The following is a 21,013-nucleotide window of genomic DNA, read 5'->3' on the forward strand; positions in this document are numbered from 1 at the left end:
TATTATTTTTGAGACTTTACTGTTGAACATTTATTTTAACAAAGCATCATGTGCCAGTATACCAACCAATGTAACCAGATACTGTATTCAAAATTGGTCACAGTACCCAGGAACACCATAAAAAAACCCTTTTATCTAAATGTGAATAAAACAGTAATTTTTCAGTATTCATGAACAGTCTCTGTTAAACAAACTTGATAAAATAAAACATAAAAAAAAAGAAAACAAAAACTGAGAACCATAATGGAAAGATATTCTCACATCTGATATACAAATGGACAGAAAGACTAAAGAACAATAAGTCGGCTGAAGGATGTGAAATGTTGCAGGTTTGAGTATTAACATCATATCAAATCTACAGCTGTTGGTAATGTGGAGTACTCTGCTGTCCCGCTGATTTTCTGGGCCTTTTCCTGCTTTTTGGTGAATCTTGGAAACAGTCACTTTGTCTTTGCAGGGTTGTGATCCTGTTTCTGACGTAGTCCTTCACCCCTTTCCACGTGCGGTTTCTCAGCGCTCTTGGCTCAGCATCAAGACACCTGATGCAGTCATCTTTCTGAGGCACCTTGTGGCCTTGAATGAAACTCATCATGTGTCTTTCTACAGCGTGGACCTCTGCCTCCTCCCACGTGTGTTTAGTTTTAAGGTGGAAACCTATGAGGATGAAAAAAAAACCCATAACAATATATTATTTTTTCATGGTTATTTCTTTTTATGATTTTGTCAGGGGCCATCTGTAGATGCTTCTATCATGCAACTGAATGTATTATTTGCTGTATTTGTGCCCACCTTGTTTTTATAGATAATACCAGATTACTGTTTCATTCGGATGCTAATGACTGCTTGTTGAGAAAGTGCATCCATCATGCAAAGAAGTGGGTACACCTATTCCGTTTATTTTTAGATGTTAAATATAAATGACTACTTTACTTTTTATGAAATATATAATATTGAACTGGAAGGGCTATAAGTAAAATGCTCCACACACAGACTTTGTTCCATTTTGGATACTATTTGTTTATTTTCCATGAGCTCTTTTCACCTAAAATGCTGCACGTAGGACCGCCATATCTAGATTGTGTTAATATACTGTGCTGCTAGAGGCTGGTGGGTTTACTTGTGAAATAGTTTGAATCTTATTTGACAAAATATGTGATTATTTCATTCATCGTGGTAAAAAGCTAACATTCCAAAAAATTGCAAAGATGAACGAGGCAGATGAAGAAAGATGTAAGGTGTCCTGAACCTTCAGCAACACATAAAAGGTGGTTGGCCTACTAATTTGACTCTTGTATTTTTATTAATTTATTATAAGTTTGTGTGACGGTCCCATTATTGTGATGAAGGCAATCTAAACCAAAGGCAAACAGAAATGAATAGACAGGAAGTATATTAAAGGTGACCATTATTACCTTTCTCACTGGATTTGACAGATCTGCTCGTTTTGCTGGAGCTTGTTGTTTCTTCATCTTCTTGTTGATCATAAAACATTTCTGTTCCACCACCTGCATAGGAGTCATTGTGATCCCATGAACTGGCTTGTTCTCCACCTGCAGACTGTCTCACTGTATTGAAGACAAAAAATATATACGTATAAGGAAAATTATTACTTTATTACTTTTTACTGGGAATCTTAATGGGGAGAGTAGGGGGAGAGATAAGTCAATTAAGAGGGAATGTTGAAGAAAACAACATCATATCAAATCTACAGCGGTTAGTAATATGTAGTACTCTGCTGTGGCTCTGCTGATTTTCTGGGCCTTTTCCTGCTTTTCGGTGAATCCAGGGAGAAGCCGCTTTGTCTTTGTAGGGTTGTGATCCTGTTTCTGACGTAGTCCTTTACACCTTTCCACGTGCGGTTTCTCAGCACTCTTGGCTCAGCATCAAGACACTTTATGCAGTCGTCTTTCTGAGGCACCTTGTGGCCTTGAATGAAACTCATCATGTGTCTTTCTACAGCGTGGACCTCTGCCTCCTCCCACGTGTGTTTAGTTTTATGAAGGGAACCTGTCATGCAGAAAAGAAAAAAAATCAATGATCCTGACATTAAAATTCATCTTGGGCAGAGAGTATAGGAATATTTTTCTGAGAACTTCCTTGTGATCTGTGTGCAAGACCAGAACCAAAAATAAAATCTAATTATTTAATTTGCACTGATAAAAAGCAGGTATCCCTAAAACCTGGGATAAAATGCTAGCCACGCAATGACAGAGTAAGAACCATGGAGGTCTAAAAGATCAACTGAATTCTACTAATGTACGTAAAATACGTAAAATACTGTAAGTAAAATTAAGTCTGACAGTCTGGTAATGAAAACATCTCAGGAAGTAGCTAGCATGACATGATATTACCTAAAAATACCGTGTCAGTCTTAAATACTACCATTATTACCATGTCCACCTGATTTGACAGATTTGGGACGTGTAGTCTTGCTGGAGCTTCTTGTTTCTCCATGTGCTTTTTGATGATTAAAAGGTGCCTCTCCACTGTCTGCAGTAGAGCCTTCATCGTGATCCTGTGAGTCAGCTTGTCGTCCACTCGAAGGCTGTCTTGCTATAAATAAATAAGTAATTAAGTAATTAAGTCTATGTTCTCCTTAGAAATCCCAGCACATATACACAGACATGCAAATACAATATTTACAACAACTATGATTCTAATCTCTACCCTAAAACAGCATTTAAGGGTACAGCATAAAACTGTGAGTATTCAAAAAATCAGCTGGATTATTTGAAACAACACCACGATGAAAACTGCTGTGCTCATAAAAAGAACAGACTGGTATTGTTAAAGTGGTGGGCAATTATTAGCTTTTGTTGGCCATTCTAATAGAGGAAGACACTCATGACTTTGTGAAAGAGACAGATACAAAAAAAAAGCTGAACAGAGAGATCGAAGAGTGAGAGAAGGAGGTAAAGAATAAGCAAAGGAAGAATAGCAAAGAATAAGGAAAGAGGGTTGCTGAAGACATTTACAAAAAACCAAAAAAACAGGTTTGGCCTTCAGCAACATATCACATCTATAGCTGTAGGTAATGTGCAGTACTTTGCTGTGGTTCTGCTTCTCTGGGCCTTTTGCAGCTGGTCGGAGAATCCTGCGAAGAGTCATTTTGTCTTTTCAGAGTTGTGATCCTGTTTCGGACGTAGTTCTTTAGACCTTTCCATGTGCGGTTCCTCAGTGCTTTTGCCTCAGCTTCAAGACACTTGACGCAGTCGTCCTTCTGGGGCACTTTGTGCTCCTGAATGAAGCGCATCATGTGTGTTTCTACAGCACGAACCTCAGCATCCCCCCATACGTGTTTGGGTGTACATTTAGAGCCTAACAGAATAAAAAAAAAAAAAAAGAGAACTCACATTAATCCTGAGAAGAGGAAATGTCTGGAGTTTCTGTTCTAGAAACAGAACCAAGTTAAACTCTCTGACAATTACTGGGGTAACAGACTGAAATCAACCTGCTTGGTGGCAGGTTTTCTTCCACAGATTCTCTCTGAATCTCACCCTCTCCTGCTACGCCTCCACCATCACTCAGTTCTCACTTATTTATTGATACAGTCGATGTCAAATCTCATATTGGAGCAATTTGCCCACATTTTCATATTTACAAACGTGCTTAGATATTAAGCAGTAAATGCATAGAAAGAATCAACAGTACTGAGCTGGCCAATCAGAAGAGTTGTGGGCTGCACTGACCCAGACTACAGTTACATTTCAAGGGAGGTGGACATCAGGTTACGGTGTAGGGTTTCAGAAAGGTTTGCAATTCCCTGTAAGACAATCTTTTTCTGAATGCATTTCACGTTAAAATCTTTCTAGTGACCTCCAACATATTTCAGCCATGTGTTGAAACATGTTTGCACATTTAAATATAGTCGTAAAATGATTTGAATTAACATTTTGAACCTGAGAACTTGTTTTCCACTGAAAATGTAAAACCTCCAAACATAAACTGTGTTTTGTGCATTTTCACTTTCTTTCTTTTTTTTTTTTTTTGCCAAATGCATTTTCACTTTCGCTTGTTGTAATCTGGATTTTTTCTGTGTCAAGTTACTGTTGCACTGTAACGGAAATTCCCTGTGGACGAGTCTACACAGTCACAAAACACAAAGCACACGGACGTCTGCACAGACCCTTTTAACTTATCATGAATATTAAGTCACTTGGACACGAGCGGACTCACGGATGCAGAGAGCATAATCGAGGACAGAATCATCTGACAGATGATGACAGTGAGAATGTTTTTTAGGTTCAGGTTTATCAACAGCAAAAAAGCCAACGAGCGCACCTCTTTTGGAACATTTTGAACACAACAGCTTAACAAATCTTTTGCTTCTTTTACTGTTTCATGACCTGCTATTTTTTTAATGACTTAGCTGCCATTTATTATTTTTTTCTGTCCTGTTTTTTTTTTGGCCAAAAATGAAAAAGAAACAAGAGAAAGTCTGTTAAAGTTCACCATGATTACCTCTGATAGATTTGTTGGCACTTTTTCCTCCATGTTTTTGTTGATTAAGAGATGCTGGTCTGCCTTCACTTTGATCCCACGAGTCAGCTGGATTAAAGACAAAAAGATGTTTTCTCTCAGCAATCCTCGCACGTATACACACATTTCTTCAAATAAATTGCAGGATTTACACACACTTGTTTTTTTTAACTTAACTGAGTGACTCCAGCTTTATAACTTCACTCAGCATGTTGCCTTCTGCAAACAATCACAACTGAGTAGCTCATGGCGTACGTTTTTTTTAACCAGTTAAAAATATCCAACTTTCTTACTTTTTTCTTATATTTCTAGCTAGTGATGGGAGTCAGGAATCAGTGCCAATTAGTCTAAAGTAGTGTAGGCCTACTTTTTATAAGCCTTATTACCTTCAGAATCCATTTCAATATCATCCAGTGTGGAGTCATTGCACTGCCGCAGGATCTGGATTTTGTTATTAGGCCCAAAAATTTGGTTGGCTTCATTTTCATCCAGGTTCATCAGTTGTAGCATTTTTGCAAAATGCTTGCGGACATTTTTTGATGTCAGACCTTCAGAGTTTTGAGCTCCACATTCTTTGATAAATCCTTGAAGACAATCTGTCCCCCTGTAGTTAGACAGAGCATTTGGTCGGGCAAAGACGAAGGGATTCTTACTGGTGATCCCACATGCCTCACGAGAATCCACTAGAAGCTCCAGAGCCGACTCAAATGAGGGCTTCAGTAAAACAGGGACTTTTCTCCCACAGTCCCCACGTACGTCAACTCTGGTGAAGAACCTACACATGGTTTTTTCCAACTCTGTGACAGACAGGTCCAAGTCATCAGGCGGATCTGACTTTGTTCGTGACATGAATTCCGTCAGCTGAATCGTTGCAACCTCTCGAGGCTTTCTCTTGTTGAAGAGGATTATCCGGGAAAGCATGACTCTGGCCAGAGCGACAAAATTTTCTGTAGAAAGACTGTCTCGTAGATTCTTCTCAGCTGTAGTATGAACCTTCTCCAAGTGGAAATGCAAGCGCTTCATATCTTGAACAAGTGGTATCTGCTTTGCTCGTTTTGATTTAATTTCTCTGAGACTTCTTAATGCGGCCGAAGAAACAAGCTTAGTCCACTTCTTTTGGTACACAGAGAGGAAGTTTTTAGCAGCCTCTGCCTGTTTTGTATCACCAGACTTTACCGCGTTATCCTTAACAATAGTGCAGGTCTTCTGCAGGCTGTGACCAAGCTTGATTGCAACGGAAGGAGCGGCGTAAATTTTGGTTTCTGAATCATAGCCTGCCAGGACATTCACTGCAGACACCACACGCTGGAAGTTTGAAGGGTGAAAAAAGTCCTCCAGCTTCTTCATTGGGGTCGTTTTTTGAGCCTCAAGCACAAGTCTTGCTATCTGACGAAGGTTTTGTCTTATATATGGGTGCTTTTTCGCATCACGGCCATAATGATTGTACATGTATTCCCCGAACTGCAAGAGAATCCTGTCATCCATGACAGCTCGCGTCACATCATCGTATATCATTTCATTCAGAATGCTCCTAGCGACATCACTTATGCCACGGTCTTCACAGTCCACAGTTGCCAGCACACACATTGATGCAATGCGCTTTTTTCCAATACCTGAATCCTTTTCAATCTTGCTTTTCGCTGGGCACGTCCTCATGTGTTTGAACAGGTTTCTCTTCACAAAAAGACCATGACAGTGAAGACAAGGAAGAAAGTCACGGGCCTGTCCAAGCACTTTCGGTCTTTGTCGTACGACAAGAGTTCCCTCTCCTGTTTTCAAAACATTTTTATTATGTGCAAAGTTTCCTTCATTTGTTAATTTTTTCCATATATTTTGTCTTTCTTTGGAGTGTTTGGGATACTGAAATGCAGCTGCAACCTCTGGTTTGTCACTGTGAATTGACTCAAAATGCCGTGACAGTTTTAACACCGGCTTGGAGCAAAACAAGCAGTAATTCTTCTTGTCATAAAATCGAGCTTTTGAATTTGGTCGTTTTACAGCTGGCAACACTGGCGTTTGTGACGCTTCTGCCTGACTAATCATAGGTTTCCTTTTTACAGGAGTGACTCCTTTATCCTTTCCAGAAGAATTTTCTGATTTTGAGTTCTGCTCTTCTTGGTGCGGTTCTTCACTCATGGGGGACTCTGGATCGCTATGACTGGATTCATCTGAAGAACCTTCTTTGAACTCTTCATCACTCCCTGGTGAGTAATCCTCATCATTGTCCTCCCCTGACATGTCTGAAACAACTTCCTTTTTCTGAAAGAAATAAAAGAAATCTTTTTTTCCTTGACTTAAGATTAAACAAAAACAACAACGAAAAACAAAGATAAACAAATTAAAAACCTCTAACATTTTTCCCTTCATAAAAGTCCTTTTCGGTTTCCCAAAACATGGGTTTATGTTCACTTTTTATTATTAATGATAATTTACAATTTATAATGTAATACAATAATAAAATCCAACATGCTGTAATCAGCATGCAAAATTTAATATCATAAACAAAGTAAAAAATGCAGGTAAATACCAGCGATTCTGCAGGTGACTCTGGCGTATCACAAGCATCATTTTCCTCGTCATAGTATGAAGGTGAAGAACCATTTGCTGAATTACGCGACTGTAATAGAAATAATTAAAAGGTGATATGATGTGATAACAACCTTGACAATCACACAGCATATGAAAAGCCCAAAGAATGTGCAGGCATAATTTATTGTGCAGTTACCTTTGAATTTGCAGCAGTCTGTTCACACTGAGGTGGCTCATCATCTGACGACTGCCCATCGCTGCTGTTATCTGATGGCAATGCTTTCAGCTTAACAGGAGGAAAGTGAAGTAAGCAGGGAGCAACTGTGTAGAATTTTCTTTAATAATTTTAAAGTATTAATACTAGATAACAACCCAGCAAACATTTTGACTTTGAGAAAATGTCAACTTCATCATTACACTTTCTACCAAGAAAGAAAATTAAACACCACGTCTTTCAGTCTGGGAGACACCGACATTATGGGCAGGGGGAACTAACTTAAGTTCATATTGCAACATGAGACAAAACTGATGTATGTTAACACAAATAGCAATAACAGACTCTCGTAATTCTACTTATTGTACATGGAGAAAACGTGTCCCCATCTGTTTGTGACTACTTAGTTAACAAATGAATCGGTATGTCCACCACTTCACAGTTCTGTTTTTGTTGTTGTACTGCGCACAATTTTGACCAGAGATGTGCTATCAGGGTTTCAACTATGTTTGTTGGGAACTATTTAAAAGCATCAATTACCTTCTTTATTTAAAAAAATGCCATAACACACTTACAAGTTTATCCATCTCTGCCAGTTGTTTAAGCAGCTCAGCGCGCTGCTGTAAAACATCTGAACGCCGCTTTTCACTGCTGGCCTGAAAGCAGACATAATAAAACCTTTACAGGACAAAATATAATAGTTATAGTAGTAATCATCTAAAATCTCCAAGGCTCTTTAACGTGATGTTGGTTAAAAGGCAAGATTCATACTGCAGTGCTACAGTTAAAAGTGACTTAAAATATAAACCTCTGTAAAAGCAAAAAGGTGTGGAAAAATGCAAAAATCTTCAAATCATCCATCAAACAGCAGAAGTTTCATCTGCATTTGCTGTTATTTTTCTCACCGTAGTAGATCTATTTGTGTTTTGAACAGCTGCTTTTGGGACAGGGTCATTCACAGCTCCTGAAGAGAAGACAGTAAAGTTAAAAACAAACACACAAAGTGTTAAACAGTTCTGCAAACACTTGTTTAGACAGGCGAAACAAAGTCAACTTTTTAGTTGAAATTTTTATAACAATCCACAACAGACAAATTAGATCAGTCTAACGTAACATAATCTACATTTTGGCTACATTTTTAAAGACTGTGTGAGGAAGAGCTAAAAGACTTTAAAAAACATCTACACTTCCAAAAAAACAAAAACAAAAAACAAAACAGGTGGATCTATTAGACCCCCAACTGCTATATATGTCTGAAACCTAAAAATTAATTGAAGATTTAGTCAAAACTGAACTCTTTAATTTTTAATCCTAATCTCTGAATTTCATGCTTTCCTTAAATATCAGATAATCAAGAATTTAATTTGTTAGTTTTGTCATACAGTGTTGTTCTTTTGTCCTGTGATAGCTAGAATATGATTCAACACCCCTCAAAAGCCTAACACTTAATCAACTATTTGCATTTATGTAAGCCGCTTAACTAATGCACCAACTAAAATATTAAACACTGCTTTGGACCGAGTTTAAATCCAACCTTGCATGTGCACCTACATTAATATGATGTGAAAAAATACATTGTAACATGCATGTAATGCAGCTACAGCTTACCTCTGCAATGTGATGAAGGTAACCACTCACGCTGCTCCTGAGAGGTGGATGAGGTATAGCTTTGAGTGTTTCCTGCACCATGAGCGGACTCCACATTTTCTCCGTCAAAAGCAGCTTGATGTTGTCTGCATGACGGCAGGCGGGGGGGTAGACCTTGAATCCCACTTGACAAACCCTGACTGGATATTGGATTTTGAAATGTTTTGAAGGCATTGTGGGATGAGAGAACAGATAAATCCTGGGGCCCACAAAGCTGAAGTCCTTGGTTTGACTGTTGAAGAGCTGGTGGGGTAACATTTTTTCCTTGGTTCGCTGATACCATGATCGGTGAAAGGTTAGAGCTTTGCTGATTAAAAGAAATACCTTGAGAGAGATTTGGGATATCTGTGGCAAACAGCGAGCTGGATGATGGAATGCTGCCAATATGAGAGGTTTTATACATGTCAGCATGAGGGTTGTTTCTGGAAGATACAGTGTTCAAATTGTTAGTACAACTCTGATGAGATGCCTGCATGTGCTCATAGGAGGTGGGGAGAAGGCTGACGAGCGGGTTCTGAGATGAAGCTGCTGACCAGCCATTCTGGGCCATCCAAGACGGACAGGGAATGTGGCTCTTATTTGCTGTCGGGTTATCCATCACTCTCCATCACCATCAAAGTTCACTGCTTGAAAGTCTCCTTTACTTCCTTGAGTAGAGGTCCTAACGGAAATAGAACATTATAATACCAGAATTTCATTACTTTTCTGTGGTGTGTTTTTAATTTTTAATTCAGGTTTTCAAAGCTGAAAACGGGCAGAAGACAATAGAAAAATCATAAAATAATGAATCAATACCAAAACATTTTGGAAAACGCACACGTAAGAACATGCAAGAAGGGAAAATGTAGTAACTGAAATCAGCCTTACGAAAAACAGGTCAGCTTAGCACCAAAATGTGTTTTAGCTGAGTGGGTCACCGACCCTTGAAGCTGCACCGCACCAAATAACATATCAGTCTCTAAATGATATTTTTAAAAAAGGAATACTTACTGGGCATTGATGTTTACAGCGAGAAATGGACAGTTGCGTTTAAACTGCTGCAAATACGGTCGAAACGAGAAAAACGTAACTAGCTTAACAATGTGCTATCAAGTCAGTTTTTTTTAACTAGCTGTTAGCGCGCTCAGGACCAAAAACCATAAAAAATATCCGTGAAACTGATACTAGTTCTAAAATTAGTGATATGAAATAAACAGAGTGTGCAAAAAATCAATTTAATTTCCCGCAAACCGCTTTAGAAATCAGGAAAAACCATACCTGCGGCCATAACCGGAAGTAATGGTCGTTGTTTACATCACAGCATCACTGAGAAAGTAAAACTTCCGTCTATTTTTTCCAAAATAAGATACAGTTCTACAATTATGAAATAAATTGGACCTTCACTTAAAAAAAATTTAATGAGCCAAAGGTGGAAGAAATTGTATTTATTTAAAAATAATTCCTGCCACGCTGTAAAAGCTCAATAACGAGCAAACAAAGGTCATTTTTTAAATTAATGTTACTGCATCCTTCCTTGCGATGTCACATTCATCAGCCGTAAGTGGCGTTAAATCTGTTGGAAGAGAAGCAAGAGATACCCAGACTGGTTCTTTCTCATTATGTAGCCATGACAGCATCTGATATGTGCTGTTCCAACTTATCAACCTAAGATCAGTTTGTTGGCTGACCATTTCCCCATAGACAGCCCCCTACTGGTGATAAATCTCATCAAAATACATTCAGTACATTTCAAGAACAGAAAGATTCCTTTTGCTTACAGTTATTGTCATTGTCATTAACATATTTTTTTTAAAAAACAAAAACAAAAATATATCTAATTTCTCAAGTATTTCGGGTAAAACCAATCAAAGCAACGAATCATTTCTTTTGTGGGATGAAAGAAAATATAATCAGTCACGGACTATTTTCAATATAAAAAAAGTCACAAATGTAACCCATCTCCATACAGTCATCTTAAAATGTATTTAATGCAGTCCATGTAGTGTATAAACATACAGTTAAGTACACTTGTCATGAGTGCATACAGTACACAGAAGCATGATACACTGACTATACTACAAAATCTTTCTCACTATGGGGGAAATATCAGTCTGACAGACTTTTATGCTTCCAGGCTCTCCAATATGCAAATATGGAAAGAGTTTCTCAGTGAAAGTGTCTTTGTAGGTGTATATGTGAGCCATGCCATCAACATCATAGAAGGACACCTCTCCTCTGTCATAGTCCAGCTGGATTCTTATCCTTTGGAGACTCTTCTTCACTGTCATAGCTTGACCAAAACCATTACAGCATTTTCCACTGCCATATAGCAAACACCAGACTCCAAATTCAGGTGAAGCAGAAATGCTCTCCCTTCCCGTTAGATGAATCTTTAGTCAAACCAATATTCCAGCGAGTATGGTCTCCCACCTCCACATCCCAGCCATGTTTCCCTGAGCTAAAAACCTCAGAGCCAAAAACATTAAAATACTGAGTGTTTCTCTCTGGATTGTTGAGAAGTTGCTGCTTTGTGTCTCCAAATCTCACACTGGTCAGATCATCAGACAGATAGAGCCAGCCACTTGCAGTGTTTGGGTCCAGAATGACAGGACTGAAGTGGACCTTCTCCTTCATCTTCTCCCACACTCTGAAGGACAGGTTGCCCAGGTGTTTGGCCACATCTATCAGTGCTCCTGAGACCAGCTGTGGATCTGACACTGAGCTCTGGGCTCTGGCTCTGGCTCTGAGTGTCTTTATAACTGCTGAGGAATGGCACGCTGTGTTTCTGCAGCTCTTCTTCAACAGCAGAGATGCTGTCTGACAGAGAGGAGATCTGCTCCTCAATCATCTTCATCTCTCTGCTGATAGTCCTCCCCTTCTGCTGCTCTTCCTCCCTCAGAGCCTCCAGTCTGGACTCCTCTTCCTCTTTCAGGAACTGCTGGAGCTTCTTGAACTCTGCTCTGATCTGCCTCTCTGTGGACAACAGCTGCTTCTTGGAGTGTTGAATCACTTTATTATATGTTTTCTCCACTTGTTTGTATTTGTTCTTCTTGTCCTGCAGAGACTTCAGAGAGAGAGAGTCAGATTTCAGCTGCTCCTTCAGGTCACTGACTGCTTCTTCTATAGGAACCACTTTGTGACTCTGGTGGAGCAAAAACTCACAGCCAGGACACAGAGTACTCTTCTCATCCACACAGAACAGTTTTGGTCCTTTTGATGTATGTTGCAAACCACCGCCACTTCTTTTTCTTTTTCTGTCAGATATGATTCAGATTTCTGTCTCAGTGCAAAGGAGTCAGCAAGTTGTTTCAGTGCAAAGTTGACAAATAGAACATCTTTTGAAGATTTTCTTTTACAAACTGGACAGTTTTTGTTTTTAGGTTGTTCTCAGGATTTGCTTTTACTTAAATAAAGTATAAAAATGACAGAAAGATGGAGAAATCTGAGTTGTTTTAGTCTGCTGAGGAGGATTTCAACTGACAGATACTAAACCAGTTTTACAACATTTTTGTTTTTCAGCAACTGCCACAGGAAACACTTTCCCAGCATGACCTTAACAACAACATCAACATGCATAGAAAATAAAGAAATCTTTTTACATTTTTGATCAAATCCAAATCAAGACTGAACCAAAAGAGAAAGTGTAAAATGCTAAAAAAAAAGAAAAAAAAAAGAGCAGTCATGTTTTAATCAAGGTGATATAAAAGTCAGAAACAGACACATTGTTACAAAATACCTATCCCAGCTGTCATATCAAGACAGTCTAGTCTGCCCCAGGGCCAACACAAGGAGACAGACGACCGTTTTCACCCTCATTCACACCGACGGGCAATTTGAAATCATCAGTTAACTGTTGGAGTAGTTGGTGGAAACCCAGGCAAACAGAAAGTCAGTTGGTGGATTCGAACTCAGGACTTTCTTGCTTCTTGCCACCACGCTACCATATTCAGACACAGTACAAGGTTTTAATGAATGTATCTGCAATATTTTCTGAGATTAGTCTTGATTTTTTTGTTTTACTTGTGAACTAAGGTTACTGAAGCAAATCATATTACATATGAAAAAGTGTCATAGAGTGAAACTAAATTGTGTTATAAGACTGTTTTTCAAGTTCCTGGGTACCACCATCTCCCAGGAGGTGAAGTGGGAGACCAAGATCTTAAAAAGACCCAGCAAAGGATGTACTTCCTCAGACAAGTGGGGAAGTACAGTCTTCCACATGAGCTGCTGATCCAGTTCTACACTGCAGTCACTGAGTCTGTCCTGTGCTCTTCCATCACAGTCTGGTATGGTGCAGCCACTAAACAGGAGAGGTGCAGACTGCAGCAGACTGTACAGGCAGCTGAAAAGATCATCGGCGCCCCCTGCCCTCCACCCAGGACCTGCACCTCTCAAGAACCAGGAAACACGCAGGGAAAATCATCACAGACCCCTCACACCCTGGACACAGACTTTTTGACCTGCTGCCCTCTGACAGACGGTATAGAAGCCTGCAGACCAGGACCACCCGACACAGGAACATATTCTTTCCCCTCACCATCTCCCTCCTAAGTCTCACACTGCTTCACACTGCTAGACTGCAATAGATGTGTGTGTGTATTGAGTCATTTACATATTCTTGCGATCCGGTAGAGACACCATCTACTGGAAACAAATTCCTTGTATGTGTTTGAGCATATACTTGTTCAATAAACGCAATTCTGATTCTGATTGTGTTGAGAAAATATCAACTTTGTCTCCATCTTGTGGTTTTTGCAGGAACAAAACTGTTCACAGTTGCGTCCACATGATCAGGTTTTATTGCAGTACATCAGGAGTCAGTCTTTGGTGAAATTATAAGTAGTGTGCATGAAGGTTGTGCTGTCCATTGGCAGGATGAGATAATTATTAAGCAACAACATTTTTTTTCTGAACATTAAAGAGAAATCTCAGTTTCAGATTTTTATTTTTATTTTTAATTTTTGGAATTTTGGAATCACCTCACAACATGCTGGGGAAGGCCTAGCAGGGTAGACAATGTTATTAAAGGAAAACAGAAAATCACCACTTCAGATCCACTGTCCCCTGCATAAATCAAGTCACGCTCCCTCCCAGTGTTTCATAGTGCCTGGGACGTCATGGGCCAGATTGTAGCAAAGCCACTCCAGACAGAAGAATAACCAAGTAGAGCACAAGTGGATAAATAGGTGAAAACTACCTGTAGCCATTTCCTTTGACTGTGCTGGGTTCCTCATGTAGTTTGAAGTGACCAACAAAATGTTGGACTTATTATTAGTTGTTTTAGATATTGTAATGTTTTATTGTTTCTGTACTGATATTGTTTTACTTAGTGATTCATAGTTTTATTCTCTGAAATGTTTTGATTCTATTGGCATGCTGGGAATTCACTCACTTTGTCTGGTGATAGAATTTGTTTACATGTTTGTTTAGTGGGGTTGGTTGGCTTCCTGCAGTTGTCAGATATGTCTTCTCGTGTTTTTCCCATTTTTCATACAGTTTTAGTAATGTTTTTAATAAATAGCCAGTTACGGCACTTAATCTGCACTTACTGTTTTGGCTTCTTATTGAAGCCTCTGTGTCATTTACCCTGGTCTTACTGTTTTTATTTATTTATCCTATTTTTCTATTCCTTTCAAATGTGTCTGCTAGTGGATCTCTGTGACACCGGATGAGGCAAACAGAAACCTCTAAGTTGCTCTAATAAGTTTTCTTTGTCATGTACTGTGTACAGTAGGCAGGAATGGTGGAACAAAAGGTGAACTTCTCCTGTCAAATACTAAAGTTGTTCCATAAACTACTCGTGTTTTATGCTTGTTTCTGTGCAGTGTGGACCACAACAACACAAAATCACCTAAATTGATTTTTGTTTCACGTTACAGAGGCAACTTGCTGAACAGTTCTGTGATCAATATTCTAACATGTCAGCTAAAAATAAAATAGGAATGAGAGTTATAATAACTTTTGATTCACTGAAACACTGAAACTCAGAGTGAAGTGTAAAAAATAAAATTAAAGCCTTATTATAAAACATCAGAAGATCAAACTATCAGAGATGGCTGCCTGCTGCTAGTGGGGCAGAATTTCTTTTTAGCTTGTTCCCTGAATCTTCGCAGGCAGCTTAAACAGAAGCTATGATGGCATCTCAGAGACACAGGATCTCCGAAAGTCTCACAACAACATACATGGCAGCATGTCAGGAAAATTTGTTTTGCAGTCCTGTTTAGGCTTTAAAAGTTTTTAAAGAAATATTATAAAATCTGACCTTCAGCTGACATCTCTGCAGCTTTGTTCATACAAACTATTTTCTGCTCTGTCGGTGTGTAAATATTTCTGTAGGATACGTCTGAATTTTATTTTTACTCTTAAACAACATTTGTTAGAGTTTATAAACATACAGGTGTGAGAATGTGAACTTTATCAACATTTGCATTTGATTTCTGTGAGGATCAGACCAAAGTGAGAATCAGTGACTCCATCAAAACAAGTCTTCTCTGATATGCAGTTTAAGAGAGCTGAGGTTACATGTGAATGTTTGTATTTACAAACCAACAGAAGTAAATGATCATTTATTCTAAGGAGTCAGTAAATGTTTACACAACAATCAAAGTGAAGTTTCATGTTAAATAAATCTGAACCAATGACTGAATGTGTCTGAAAGCTGATTTACAGTCAAACACAACAACAGAATCATTGAATTTGATTTATTTCACTTCACAGAGACATTTAGTGATTTTCAATAATCAACTGAAATGGCTGAAATGAAGATGCTGCTGAAGTAAACATATTGTAATTTTATCTGTTTAAACATTTTTAACCTGCTGATGAGACAGTTTCAGAACTTAGAAGTCATTTCTCTGAATTTGGAAAACTGTAAAGTAGACGTGTTACTCTAAAATGTTATTTAACTGAAAACAAGATGCTGATATTCAGGAAAATTAAGATCTTGTAGTTGTAAAGTTGACTCTTGCTGATGTGACACAAGTTTAATCATTAATCCGTCTTTAAAGAAGTGTCACAGTTTACTGTTCATACTCAACAACTTTGAAAAGCAAAGAAATCATCATCATTCAGATTTTAAAATTAATAAAATATTTACATAAACAACACGAGAAATATTGTGAAAATATTAATTTAAAAGAAACAAAAATATTAAAAGCAAAAATTTCTTACAGAAACTCGAGTGGGTCAGATTTTCACAAGAAAAAGTTCCTTTGGTTTCATTGAATCAATAAAATACAAAAAAACCTCATAATGAAGTTAGACAGTTTGATTAATAATTTCCCTAAAATTAAGCTGATGGACTGAAAGACCCCCCCCCTCCCCCCCCCCCCCCCCCAAAAAAAAAAACAAAAAAAAAAAACAAGACAAAAAAAATCCCCCATTTAAGATAAAGAATCACTTTACAATCAAATCTCAGTCTGACAGATTTTGATATCAGAGGTTTTGCAATCTTCTGACTTTCCAATATTAAAATACGGGAAGAGTTTCTCAGTGAAAGTGTCTCTGTGAGTGCAGATGTGAGTCATGTCTTCAGGGTCATAGAAGGACACCTCCCCCCTGTCATAGTCCAGCTGGACTCTGATCCTCTGGAGACTCTTCTTCACTGTCAAAGTCCGACCAACACCATTAGAGTATTTTCCACTGGCATACCATAAACACCAGATTCCATATTTTGGTGAAACAGAACACTCTCCCCTCCTGTCAACTGACTCTTTAGCTAAACCTATAATCCAGACAGGATGGTCTCCCACTTCCACCTCCCAGCTGTGTTTCCCTGAGCTGAAGCCCTCAGAACCAAAAACATTGAAATAGTTTGTGTTTCTCTCTGGATTATCGGGAAGCTGCTGCTTTGTGTCTCCATTCCTCACACTGGTCAGATCATCAGACAGATAGAGACAGCAGTTTGCAGTGTTTGGGTCCAGAATGACAGGACTGAAGTGGACCTTCTCCTTCATCTTCTCCCACACTCTGAAGGACAGGTTGCCCAGGTGTTTGGCCACATCTATCAGTGCTCCTGAGACCAGCTGTGGATCTGACACTGAGCTCTGGGCTCTGGCTCTGCTCTGAGTGTCTTTATAACTGCTGAGGAATGGCACGCTGTGTTTCTGCAGCTCTTCTTCAACAGCAGAGATGCTGTCTGACAGAGAGGAGATCTGCTCCTCAATCATCTTCATCTCTCTGCTGATAGTCCTCCCCTTCTGCTCCTCTTCCTCCCTCAGAGCTGCCAGTCTGGACTCCTCTTCCTCTTTCAGGAACTGCTGGAGCTTCTTGAACTCTGCTCTGATCTGCCTCTCTGTGGACAACAGCTGCTTCTTGGAGTGTTGAATCACTTCATTGTATTTTTCCTCCACTTGTTTGTATTTGTTCCTCTTGTCCTGCAGAGACTTTAAGTCAGATTTCAGCTGCTCCTTCAGGTCACTGACTGCTTCTTCTACAGGAACCACTTTGTGACTCTGGTGGAGAGAAAAGTCACACACAGGACACACAGCTCTCTGCTCGTCCACACAGAACAGTTTAGGCACTTCCTCATGTTTACTGCACACCACTGTTAATTTCTTCTCTCCCTTTTCTGTCTCAGATGATCCAGATTTCTGTCTCCCAGCAACTGACTCAGCAAGTTCTTTCAGTGAAAAGTTCACAATTAGAAATTCCTTTGAAGATTTTCTTTTACAAATGGGACAGTTTTTGTTTTTAGTTTGTTCCCAGAATTTCTGCAGGCAGCTTGAACAGAAGCTGTGGTTGCAGCTCAGAGACACAGGATCTCTGAAAGTCTCTGAACACACATGGCAGCTCAGGAAATTTTCAAGAAGAGCTCTCTCAGCCATTTGATCTTTAAGTATTTTTAACTCACCAAATTAGTGTCTCTTGAACTTTCTGATTAAAATCCTCCAAACGTGTGTTTTTCAGCAGAGATCTGACTCCCTGTAATGGCGTCTCAGCTCAGTTCAAAAGTGTCGGAATTTACTTTCATTTTCATGAATCACGATCACGTGTTAAACTGAAACACGCACAAAACACTTGTGTCCGTCAGAGGGCGCTGTCTGTGTCATTCAGATAGTTTTCAGTTTGTGCTCCTTAAAACGACACCAAAGTGAAAAATGTAGAAAATTTTGACTTCTCATTTTAAAAAAAACGAAACCTAAATAGAACATAAAAATGACACAAAGAAGGTGAAGCTGTGGTGTTTCAGAAGTTCATCACAGGGTTTAGATTGTTAACCTGCCAGACCTCTGCTCTCACACTCAAAACAAAGAAAAATTCTTGACCGTCATGAACATGAAGCAATAATTCTGAGTAAAATGCAGCTGAAATACATGAAGTCAAAAGTTTAATTTTTTCAAATAATACATCATTAAAATATGGTTGTTATGAACTAAATGTATACCAGTGAAGTTAATTTCCTTTGACCAGATTCAATCAAAGATGACTGTATTACTGTAAACTGACTACATCCTGTAAGTAGTTCGAGTTCAGGGACACAGGATCTCTGAATGTCTCTGAACACGTTACAGTTCAGCAAAGTTTCTACACTCATCAAATGTCACATCTTTACAGCTTGTACCTTACAGTCCTTCAAGAAAGCAAAGTTCTTTTTTAGAGCTCACATGTTGTCATGGTGTTCTAGTTAATTAATAACCACCAAACACGATATCTGCTTTTACTACCTGGGCTGTGGCCTCAAACCTGCATAAGAGTTTAGACCTTTAGACTCCAACTTTCAAGTTTGTCATGAACTGAAATGTGATGAGCTGACCAGTGTTAGAGATGTCACCGAAATTATAATGAAAAATAAAGAGAAAAATCACAGCGAACAGACCAGAAATGCTAATAATCAAAAAATTAAACTGATATAAACTGTTGATATGACATAATATGACACTGAACTGTGACAACACAGAAGAATTTACAGTCACATGTCACAAATCAGATTCTGGTCAAAGTCATGTTTAAGGTCCTACTGCCTCGAAGTTGTCAATCACGTCCACTTTCTTGAAAAATAATTAAAAAGACAAAAAACAACAACAACATTGTAGAGCTCTTATAAATGCATTAAATGAAGCCATTGAAAGAAAAAATACAAAGAGTGAAGTGTTCAATAAATCAATACGTAATATGACACAATAAGGATCTTATGTCCAAACTGAGTACAGGGATTGTGGTGTGAGGTGTAGATTTTCTGTATCCTTGTGTCAGTGAAGCTGAAACAGTTGTTGAAGGAAGTGTTTATCTGCAGGTCCAGTAGGAGATGCAGAGGATGATTTGGGTCCATTATCCACAGCAGCAGTCATCAGGATGGAGGGATCCAATCAGGTTGTATAAACTGTAAGTGCATATGAGAGCATGAGGGTGGGAATGGATGTTTGTGTCTGTCTCAGTTTATTTAAATCCAGGTTGAAGACTCACCTATTCTCAGCTGCATTTGAATAAAGCACCAAATCCACACTTTTAAGCTTAAATTTCAAAACTTACACTAACTACTGATCTTATCTATTTCTGATTTTATCTGTTTTGATCTTATATACTGTTTTGTTTGTTTGTTTGTTTGTTTGTTTGTTTGTTAAGTGGGTTTAGAGCTCTGAGTAGCTCCCCAGCTGGGTCTAGACTGGGTCTAGAGAGTATTTTAAATTCAGGGAATTTAAAATAGAAAGTAGCTCGTCCACAGAAGGACTGGTAGCTCCCCTTACGATAAGGGTTCAGATCGCGCGAACAGGTGTGGGATTAGAGCTCTGGGTAGCTCCCCAACTGGGTCTAGACTGGGTCTAGAGAGTGTTTTAAATTCAGGGAATTTAAAATAGAAAGTAGCTCGTCCACAGAAGGACTGGTAGCTCCCCTTACAATAAGGGTTCAGATCGCGCGAACAGGTGTGAAATGTGTGTGTTTAGTTAGTTTGTTTGTTTGCTTGTTTTAATCAATTTTAAATCATGCTTTTTATTTGTTTTTGTTTCTAATGTCTCTGTAAAGCACTTTGAATCACCTTGTTGTTGAATTGTGCTATACAAATAAATTTGCCTTGCCTTGCCTTGCCTTGCCTGTGTGTGCCTGTACGTCTGTGTCTATATGTCAGGTTGGGTATCAGACGCCACCTCTCTGGGGACATCTCTGGGGACATCTCTGGGGACATCTCAGGCCCTCCAAGGTTTGGAGGCCTATCTCCCCCCACCACCACTTCCCCTGCCAGTGGCGGACTCCCTCAGGTGTCGGTGCGTTGGTGGTTCTTTGTGTCTGGGGGTGGGCGTCCGGGTACACACCGGCTCACTCCTTGGCGGCCGCTTATCAGGGCCTGGAGCCTGGGGCTCGCTCGGGCCACTTCGGAGGTGGGGTGCCCCCTGCCTCTCAGCTTGGGGCTCGGTCACTCAGGCACAGCTGGCTGCCGGCGGAGCTCACGGGCGCGTCACTGCAACTCCCCCTGGCTTCTGCTCCGCGGCTGCTGAGTGAACCCTCATCTGGGACTCTCCTCAGCTCTTTCTGGGACAGTGGCGCGGCTGCCCCTCTGTTGGTCTTCCTTGGTCTCTTGTGCTCTGGGGGCCTCTGGATGTCTGGAGTTTTGATCTCCTCCATACCTGCTTCATACCCTGGAGAACGGGGCTGTGGCTCCCCACACTCCCTAGCAGATCGTTACATGGAGAAACCTTTGGAATGCAAGCATGCTGATCCACACAGGTATGCACACAGGTGTACACACGGGTATTCACAGACGCGGACTACAGCTTTCTTGGCTGCTGCCTCAAAGCACATTGTGCGCTGTTTATCTTGCGTGCTGCACAATATCGTTTATTATTTAGTATCTACTGATACCTACTGCTAGCTAGTTTATTGTGATGGTGCTGTTTTTTATTTATTATGTTGCTCTTTGTTGTTTGCTTTCTCTTCTGTTTTTTTTTTCTCCATACAGGTGACCCAGGTTTTTTTGGTTTTTTTTCTCTTTCTTCCCCCCCTTCTCACCGTCTCTTCTCCCCTTTGGTTTTCTTTCTCTCCCTCTCTTTCTTTCATTCTTTCTCCCTGTCCTATCCCCCAGTCATGTCTGTCCCGTTTGTAGCAACTGAAAATAAAATCAATTCATATTTATAATAAAGGTCAATCAAATGGACCAATATGGCAAGGCCATGATGATCCACTTGGTAAAATAAATCCGCTTGGCATCTTTCTTGGCCTTAAGACAACAAT

At 39.5% G+C, this 21,013-nt stretch overlaps 2 protein-coding genes and 1 pseudogene across 2 annotated transcripts; all 3 read right to left on the reverse strand.

The window, feature by feature from the left end:
* Positions 1–307: 307 nt before the first annotated feature.
* Positions 308–10,161, reverse strand: LOC146621704 (uncharacterized). The gene is made up of 13 exons (XM_085367515.1): positions 10,127–10,161; positions 8,831–9,530; positions 8,128–8,186; positions 7,798–7,878; positions 7,205–7,294; positions 7,007–7,096; positions 4,866–6,738; positions 4,462–4,548; positions 3,046–3,318; positions 2,392–2,553; positions 1,732–2,007; positions 1,413–1,565; positions 308–654 (listed from the first exon to the last, which is right to left on the reverse strand). Exons 2-13 carry the CDS (start codon positions 9,465–9,467, stop codon positions 356–358), a joined length of 4,080 nt encoding a protein of 1,359 aa, XP_085223641.1. The 5' UTR covers positions 9,468–9,530; positions 10,127–10,161; the 3' UTR covers positions 308–355.
* Positions 10,162–10,923: 762 nt separating this feature from the next.
* Positions 10,924–14,082, reverse strand: LOC146621705 (E3 ubiquitin-protein ligase TRIM35-like; annotated as a pseudogene).
* Positions 14,083–16,254: 2,172 nt separating this feature from the next.
* Positions 16,255–17,852, reverse strand: LOC146621706 (nuclear factor 7, brain-like). Its single transcript, XM_085367516.1, has one exon. It carries the CDS (start codon positions 17,671–17,673, stop codon positions 16,255–16,257), a length of 1,419 nt encoding a protein of 472 aa, XP_085223642.1. The 5' UTR covers positions 17,674–17,852.
* Between the last annotated feature and the right edge of the window lie 3,161 nt (positions 17,853–21,013).

Source organism: Diplotaxodon limnothrissa, linkage group LG12 (assembly GCF_057381915.1).
Source record: "Diplotaxodon limnothrissa isolate DT_005_m linkage group LG12, D_limnothrissa_male_GT1.1, whole genome shotgun sequence".
NCBI lineage: Eukaryota > Metazoa > Chordata > Actinopteri > Cichliformes > Cichlidae > Diplotaxodon > Diplotaxodon limnothrissa.